At 44.5% G+C, this 8,984-nt stretch overlaps 1 protein-coding gene across 3 annotated transcripts in view; it reads left to right on the forward strand.

The window, feature by feature from the left end:
* LOC110514864 (platelet endothelial aggregation receptor 1) overlaps positions 1–8,984 on the forward strand; it is a 32,636-nt gene that overhangs the window by 22,324 nt on the left and 1,328 nt on the right. For 2 of the 3 annotated variants that reach the window (XM_036972869.1, XM_021594024.2), the window contains 16 exons: positions 1,308–1,413; positions 1,603–1,739; positions 3,525–3,737; positions 3,898–4,072; positions 4,259–4,379; positions 4,836–4,999; positions 5,346–5,448; positions 5,812–5,958; positions 6,094–6,225; positions 6,379–6,507; positions 6,647–6,772; positions 7,020–7,229; positions 7,408–7,514; positions 7,639–7,768; positions 7,935–7,991; positions 8,263–8,460. In XM_036972869.1, the coding sequence (XP_036828764.1) occupies positions 1,308–1,413; positions 1,603–1,739; positions 3,525–3,737; positions 3,898–4,072; positions 4,259–4,379; positions 4,836–4,999; positions 5,346–5,448; positions 5,812–5,958; positions 6,094–6,225; positions 6,379–6,507; positions 6,647–6,772; positions 7,020–7,229; positions 7,408–7,514; positions 7,639–7,768; positions 7,935–7,991; positions 8,263–8,460 (2,255 nt within the window). The remainder of the gene's footprint in view (positions 1–1,307; positions 1,414–1,602; positions 1,740–3,524; positions 3,738–3,897; positions 4,073–4,258; positions 4,380–4,835; positions 5,000–5,345; positions 5,449–5,811; positions 5,959–6,093; positions 6,226–6,378; positions 6,508–6,646; positions 6,773–7,019; positions 7,230–7,407; positions 7,515–7,638; positions 7,769–7,934; positions 7,992–8,262; positions 8,461–8,984) is intronic. The other variant, XM_036972877.1, reaches the window with a different exon arrangement.

Raw genomic sequence — 8,984 nt, forward strand, 5'->3', positions numbered from 1 at the left:
AGGCAGTACACTAATTGTTCTACCATATCCTATGGCCTTATTCCATCCTACCAATGCAGCAAAAGAGCCCCTCTTGAAACACTAGGTTAGAGCATGAGTCATTAGTTACACCCTGTGTTTTAGATGCCTCTGAGGATGAGTAGAGAACCACTAGGAATTAGTGGAAAGTCTTTATATGAGGCAACTGCCAATGTCAGAAAACAGCACAGCACTCTAATAGCCCAAGGGCCAACCACAAAGCATATGTTGATCCATGACCCAGGAAACAAACGGCAAAATGTCAACAACTAGGTAGATAATGATATGAATATGAATACTGTGTGGTTCAAAACTTGTAAAAGTTGCATGTTAATTTGTTATTTTTAGTACAAGTTACGTCTTTAGCATCAGAATCATAGCGCATCTTGGATAATATCCCTAGCATCCCGACATTGCTATGTTTCACATTGGTTACTTTTATTGCACACTGGCCCACAGAACTATTTGTGCGTTCGGTGTTTGTCCACGCATAAGCTCAAGCAACACGTTACCGGTCCTTCACTGATCCAGATGAACCCGTACAGGATGTTTTGTCAGCTTTATTTAGCCATCATTGCCTTTGCGTTCTAGCCAAACTAAAGACAGCACAACATTTGCTAGCTAACACAGATATGAAAACATTCCAAGGTCCCGACAACTACATAATGCGCTGTTCGGGCATCTGAGAGAGAATCTATTTAGGACCTTTCAACAGCTTCTTATCTCGAAATAGTCCATGATTTCTCCGGTCCGGTACATAAGTTGCTTTCTGCAAGCATGGACAACGGAAAGTGTGTTACAAATGTAACCGAGGTGAAACATGCCAACCTTATTATGTTGCTAGGGGAAATTACCCAAAATGCTATCTTTGATTCATAATATTTAAGCAATGCGCAACTTTTACAAGTTTTGAACCACACAGTGTTCATACAATTATCTACATAATGATGTTGAAACCTTGCAATTTTGTTTCCTGGGTCATGGAAGGCCTTTTCTGAAGCCTTTTTTGGTGGGTGGCCCTTTGACTATAAGCACCAGTAGGCAATGTACCACTAGTAGGCAATGTGCCACTATTGATGAATTCTACTGTGTACAGTTGAGTATTTGTTGCAAGTGCAATCATTTTATTTGTCCTTAAACAACTTTTCCTGTATGTTTATGCACTGAATAACAAAGAGATTCCACTAAATTGAAAAAGATAGGAACTCGTGAACTTGTACCCTACATTTCAATCTCTACACAATCTGAGTCGAGCTGCCACTCAGAGTTCTTTCCTCCATGTTCCTCAGCTGTGAGAAGGCATGCCCAAAGATTCGATGCCCGCCGCGATGCTCGTGCCAGAACGGGGGCATTTGCCAAGGGAAAGGAATCTGTGCGTGCCCCCCTGGGTGGACGGTACGTTTCCTGAATCTTACACTGACTCAAACACAGCATCAGGGGGTCAACATGGGAAATCTTTGTATTTTGAGGTTATCAATCCCCAATTGTGTTTTATTGTCGTCGTACCATGTACGCTTTCTTTCTCTCTCTCTCTCTCCACTTTTTTTCTCTCTCTATTTCTCTCTATCTATCTCTCTCCCTCAGGGTGAGGTGTGTACAGAGCGCTGTGCAGAGGGCAGGTTTGGTCCTAACTGTGCCCAAGAGTGTGTATGTCACAACCGGGGCCACTGCAACCCTGAGACAGGCCAGTGCGATTGTGCTGAAGGCTTCACTGGAAACAGGTGTGTGTTTGTCAAACTACCTGCAGTGGAGACAGATACTGTACATGTGCCATATACTCAACCTGCACCCATGGTTGGGTAGAAGTTGTTTATATCATACAGTTCATGTATCTTTCATACAGGATATTAAATAGGATACATAAAGTTGAAGTCAGACGTTTACATACACCTTAGCCAAATACATTTAAACTCAGTTTTTCACAATTCCTGACATTTATTCCAAGTAACAATTGCCTGTCTTAGGTCAGGTAGGATCACCACTTTATTTAAAAAATGTGAAATGTCAGAATAATAGTAGAGAGAATGATTTATTTCAGCTTTTATTTATTTCATCACATTCCCAGTGGGTCAGAAGTTAACATACACTCATTTAGTATTTGGTAGCATTGCCTTTAAATAGTTTAACTTGGGTCAAAAATGTTTCCATTTCCAAAATGTTTCCACAAGCTTCCCACAATAAGTTGGGTGAATTTTGACCCATTCCTCCTGGCAGAGCTGGTGTAACTGAGTCAGGTTTGTAGGCCTCCTTGCTGGCACATGCTTTTTCAGTTCTGCCCACAAATGTTCTATAGGATTGAGGTCAGGGCTTTGTGATGGCCACTCCAATACCTTGACTTTGTTGTCCTTAAGCCATTTTGCCACAACTTTGGAAGTATGCTTGGGGTCATTGTCCATTTGGAAGACCCATTTGTGACCAAGCTTTAACTTCCTGACGGATGTCTTGATGTTGCTTCAATATATCCCCATAATTTTCCCATAATGATGCCATCTATTTTGTTAAGTGCACCAGTCCCTCCTGCAGCAAAGCACCCCCACAATATGATGCTGCCACCCCCGTGCTTCACGTTTGGGAAGCACAGCCTCCCTCACACTGCTCTCGGCTTGCAAGCCTCCCCTTTTTCCTTCAAACATAATGGTCATTATGGCCAAACAGTTCTATTTTTGTTTCATCAGACCAGAGGACATTTCTCCAAAAAGTACGATCTTTGTCCCCATGTGCAGTTGCAAACCGTAGTCTGGCTTTTTTATGGCGGTTTTGGAACAGTGGCTTCTTCCTTGCTGAGCAGCCTTTCAGGTTTTTTCGATATAGGACTCGTTTTAATGTGGATATAGATAGATACTTTTGTCCTTTCCTGTTGTTCTGTGATTTGCACTTTTTGCACCAAAGTACATCTCATCTCTATTGTACTATTGTTTGTACAGATGAATGTGGTACCTTCAGGTGTTTGGAAATTGCTCCCAAGGATGAACCAGATGTGTGGAGGTCTACAATGTTTTTTCTTAGGTCTTGGCTGATTTATTTTGATTTCCCTTTGATATCAAGCAAAGAGGCACTGAGTTTGAAAGTAGGCCTTGAAATACATCCACAGGTACACCTCCAATTGACTCAAATGATGTCAATTAGCCTATCAGAAGCTTCTAAAGCCATGACATCATTTTCTGGAATTTTCCAAGCTGTTTAAAGGCACAGTCAACTTAGTGTATGTGAACTTCTAACCCACTGGAATTGTGTTTCAGTGAATTATAAGTGAAATAGCCAGTCTGTAAACAATTGTTGGAAAAATTACTTGTGAAATGCACAAAGTAGATGTCCTAACTGACTTGCCAAAACTATAGTTTGTTAACAAGAAATTTGTGGAATGGTTGAAAAACGAGTTTTAATGACTCCAACCTAAGTGTTTGAAAACCTCCGACTTCAAGAATAGTTTCTGATTCAGAGATATGTTATTCCACTTTGGTTGTGGAGCATGTCCTGATTTGTGTGTATGTGTTGTATCTCCACAGGTGCAGCGAGGAGTGTCAGGTGGGTAGTTATGGTCGGGACTGTAAGGGTGTGTGCGACTGTGCCAACGGGGCTCGCTGCTTTAACATCGACGGAGGCTGTCTGTGTGAGCCTGGCTTCAGTGGACCCCAGTGCAGAGAGAGAATGTGTAGGCACGGCACCTACGGCCTTCACTGTGAACACACCTGCCTCTGCCACGACACACACACACTCAGGTATGGATCAACAAAGGGTACACACACATACTGCCACACATTACAATTCACACACACACAGGCCCATAATAGTTTTTAAATTATTCTGTTGTTTATAACTCTTAGATTTGTTTAATTGTGCTCACCCATGTGACCATGTTCTCCTCTGTCCATTGGCTAGCTGTCACCCACTGAAAGGCGAGTGCACGTGCCAGCCTGGCTGGGCGGGGCTTTACTGCAACGAGACCTGCGCCCGTGGTTACTACGGCCATGGTTGCCTGGAGCCCTGCCTGTGTGTCAACGGAGGGGTGTGTGACAGTGTGAGCGGGCGCTGCCACTGTGCCCCTGGGTACACGGTGAGTGATTAGGACAGACAGCACTGAATGGGGCACAGGATGGCACTGACAATAACTAAAATATAATTTATTTGGGTTATTTACTTAAGATAATAAACATGCATGCAAAAATGTATACTCATATTTCATATATTCTGTTTTTCTGCTGTTGTGAACTGTTATAACCTGCTTATGTCTGTTGCGTAGGGTGCTCACTGTGAGAGTCCCTGTAAGAGTGGTACCTATGGGAAGGACTGTTCTCTGGAGTGCTCCTGTTCCAACTCAGTGGACTGCTCTCCCATTGATGGGACCTGCTTCTGCAAAGAGGGTGAGTCACTGATAAGAGACAGTCTGACTGAGAGAGAATAGTCATAATATCTCTACTCCGATGGGACAAGCAGACACGCAGACGTTGCTCAGCGCTGTGAGTGTGTCTGTGAACAAGTCAGTTAGGGCGCGATTCCATCGGTGTCGCTGAAGCGTTACAGATTGCGCTATCTGACAGGATAGGAAACAGGATTTCCTATTGAGCCGACATGTGCAGCGTTTACCGTGAATGCAGTCACCGCTAACGCGGGAACATTGCCTTTACATTTCAATCATGCTGTAACGCTGAACTTCAGCGATACAGATTGAATCAAGTCATAGGTCTCAGAAGCATACCTGTATTTTGTTCCAAAATGGCTGCTCCTCTTTACAGAAAGACGTTTAGACAAACATACAGACTGACAGACACAGACATGTATGATTCCTTTACAAAATGTCCTTCTCTGTCTCTCTCCAGGCTGGCGAGGGCGGTACTGCTCCATACCCTGTTCTAAGGACACCTGGGGCCTGGGTTGCAACGCCACGTGCCAGTGTGCCAATGTGGCTTTGTGTAACCCAGCAGACGGATCCTGCACTTGCTCTCCAGGCTGGCAGGGGCCCCTGTGCGACCAACCATGCCCCGTAAGTGCCAGTATAATACTGTAGCTATAACATTTGTTAAAAGGTAACATAATCTTAACGTAACATAGGCCTGATGTGATTTTTAATAGATTAGAAATGTTACTCATACTATAATCACCATCTTTATCTCTCTACTGTAGCTCATTCTGTGCATCCATAAGCCTATATTCTGGACTTCCCCTTATCTTCAGTCCTCCTTTTCCTCAATAATGCTAATCTGCCAACTATGATGTATTTACAGTGTATCTTGCCAAAGTACAGTTTGCTTGACTCTGACTGTGCTGGCCAAATGGTTCAGGGATTCCCTTGACGATGCTTTCGCTGTTGGCATGTGTTTACTGTACAGATGGGCACGTTCGGGCCAGGCTGCCTGAAGAGGTGTGACTGCCTCAACGCAGACAGCTGCCAGGGTGCCAGCGGGCAGTGCCAGTGTCTGCCAGGGTGGACTGGTAAGCACCGACGCCCCCGTTGAGTTTGTGTCAGCTTGGATGTGGTCCTGGAAATTAGTCAGTCCAATGTGATCTACAGGTTTTAACCTCTCTATGTGTCTCTCTCTCTCTGTGTCTCTCTGTCTCTCTGTCTCTCTGTGTCTCTCTGCCTCTGTGTCTCTGTGTCTCTCTCTCTGTATCTCTCTGTCTCTGTGTCTCTCTGTCTCTGTGTCTCTCTCTCTTGGTTTCTCTCTCTCTCGCTCCCTCTGTGTCTCTCTGTCTCTGTGTCTCTCTGTCTCTGTCTCTCTCTCTCTGTGTCTCTCTCTCTCTGTGTCTCTCTCTTTCTGTGTGTCTCTCTGTCTTGTGTGTGCTTCTCTCTCCTAGGTGCTCGCTGTGCCCAGACATGCCCAGAGGGTACATGGGGACGTCACTGTAACCAGAGCTGCTTCTGTCAGAACAGCGCCACCTGTCTGCCACACAGCGGTGCCTGCGTTTGTCGCCAAGGTTACTGGGGACCCACCTGTCAGCATAGTGAGTACAGAAAATGCTTGATATTGATGCCTATATAAATAAGTAGAAAATGTCACTATCACCATCAGTCTTATTCGTATGCAAAATTGTATGTCTTGCTAAATTGTTATGCATCATCATCAATCTCTCTTTCAGTGTGCAGTGCGGGTGTGTATGGTGACCAGTGCAGTATAACATGCCCGTCCTGTGCCCACTCCTCCTCCTGCCACCATGTCACAGGCCAGTGTGTGTGTACCCCCGGGTACACTGGAGTCCTTTGTGAACAAGGTCAGCACTAACCCATATCTTACCTATAGTCAAACTAGCATATATATATATAGAAAACCCGCAGCATCTTGGCATACTTTAATGCTTGACATGTTGAATATTTTATGTGTGTATTATATTTGACCTTGACGTGTGTTTTGGTGTAATTCCTAGCCTGTCCAGTGGGTTTCTATGGTAAGCAGTGTACTGGAGTGTGTAGATGTGCCCACAACTCAACGTGCAACCATCAAGATGGGTCCTGCCTCTGCCCCCCAGGATGGACAGGCCCTGACTGTACTTCACGTAAGTCTGGCTCAATGAATTTTTAAAATAAAATATACTGTATCACACATGCCTTTACTGATTGAAATCAATTACATTTTTTTTTTATAAAGAGTTCAAATACATGAGTCATACTTTGAATCTCACCCTGTGCCTCTAGAATGCCGTCCTGGGATGTTTGGCCTTAACTGTGCCCAAGTCTGCTCCTGCCCACCCAACTTCTACTGTGACCCACAGACAGGGGAGTGTGTGTGTGAATCAGGACCAGGGATCGACTGCAAAAAAGGTATGGTATGGTCTCTCCTTTACCCAATGAACAGTTACGAACCACACATCTGTTTACAAGCTAGTCATGACATATTGTTGCCCATAGCTACCAGACTATAATTGTTGTCTATTGAATCTGCTACAATCCAGTTAAATGAGACGGTAATGAAACTTTGGTTATTGTCTACCTAAGGCCATTCAGCATTGTTACAGTGATGACTGGAGGGCCTGTGACGGTGATGACCCTTGTTCTCTGTGCTCCACAGAACGCTTTGTGAGCATGATGGTGCCCGTGTCCCCGGGGGAGAGGGACTCCTGGGGGGCCATCGTGGGTATCGTGGTGCTGGTCATCCTGGTGGTGCTGCTGCTGGCCCTGCTACTGCTCTACCGCCGCCGGCAGAAAGACAAGCAAGCCAACACACCGACAGTCTCCTTCTCCACCTCACGCACCGTCAACTCCGAATACGCAATACCAGGTACTGTATTGATACAGCATTGTTTTAAAAGATGTTAAAGAACAAATGTTTGCGAACAGTTTGACCACGTAATGTATCCATACTATAGCGGTTATAATTTTTGGTTATTATTCATACACAGTCATGTATTTTATATACAGTGCTGGTTATTGATGTCATGTCCCTTCTTGCTCCTCAGATGTACCTCACAGCTACCACCACTACTACAACCCCAGCTACCACACACTGACTGGGGGCAGACCCCCTCTACCACACGTTCCCAACAACCAGGACCGCGCCATCAAGGCAAGTGTCATTACCGTCACCTCGAGTCAACTCTGTTACACCCCTGTGTCCTTTATACTGGATATACTTGTTTGAGAGGAGCTGCATGATGTCCGATTGGTTAATATTGGTGTCTTTCAAACAGAACACCAATAACCAGCTCTTCTGTAACGTGAAGAACATGGAGAGGGAGAGAGGGCGAGGCCTGTTTGGGGTGGAGAGCAATGCCACTTTGCCTGCAGATTGGAAACACCATGAGGCTGGCAAAGAACCAGGTCTGTCTTTATTACTGCCTGTTTCAAACTGCCCGTTCTTCACCAACTTTCATCTTCAGCCATTTCATCACCTGGTATTGATTTAATACCAAGACAGGCTATTTGTCGTTTATGAGTTTGCTATAAATAAAATAGATTATACCAAATGTGTGTTTAATGTTTACAGGAGCTTTTGGCATTGACCGCAGTTATAGCTACAGTGCCAGCCTTTATTACAACAAAGGTAGTTTTCCATGCTTCCTATATCCCTTTTCTCCTTCATTTCCAGCAACTCCAAGTTAACATGAAATATGCTTGCTTTTCTCTAGAACTACTCTAGGCAACATTTCCATCAATCCATTTTCACACCTGCCTTCCTTTTGTGGCATATTTAACATAAATAATGCCTGAACTGTCAACCCATCACCAGATTACAAGCTACATGTGACCTGGCTGACCCAGAGCCAGTCAGCTCCTCTGTTAACTTTTTACGCTCTGCCCCTTGTTTGTGACAGAGCTGAAGGACACTGTGGTGGCAGCTAGCAGCAGTTCTCTGAACAGTGAGAACCCCTACGCCACCATTAAAGACCTGCCCGGCCTGCCCTTCGGCCCTCCTGAGAGCAGCTACATGGAGATGAGGACGACCGTGCCCCATGAGAGGTCCTACACGGAGATCAGCCCTCCACCATTCAGCACAGCAACATTACGCAGAGGTGGGTTACTCTACTGTTGTTCAGGACCCTTCCAATTTAAATCGGTAGTATACATGCAATATCTGGCTATGCTAGCATGTAAAACAGCAAAACAACAGACAATTCTCTATCACTATGTAAAACGTTTAGGTTTCACATAGCATACTCAAGAGAAAATGAATAAACGTTAGCCTGTGCAAATAGACAAGGGTTTGTGGGCTGGGTTGACAAATGAGATGGATGGGTTTCCGTAACACATGGTTCAGACTGAGCAGAACTGTTTTCATGGAAATGAAACAGAGGTCATGTGAGGAAAGGGAGAGGGGAGGAAACCACAGGAGTGGATTGGAAAGTCTCAGTATGAGGGCTGGAGAATGGATTGACCATAGCAATAACCTCATTCCTATGCCAGGGGAATCATACGGTATATTTTTTTAGTATGATCCTGAATTTAGCATTCACATTATTTTAGTAAACACAAGACAATCAGAAATATAAACTCCAGTAGATGGGTAATTACAATATGATTATTTCACATTTTTCAG

This window comes from Oncorhynchus mykiss, chromosome 3, assembly GCF_013265735.2.
Source record: "Oncorhynchus mykiss isolate Arlee chromosome 3, USDA_OmykA_1.1, whole genome shotgun sequence".
Taxonomy (NCBI): Eukaryota; Metazoa; Chordata; class Actinopteri; order Salmoniformes; family Salmonidae; genus Oncorhynchus; species Oncorhynchus mykiss.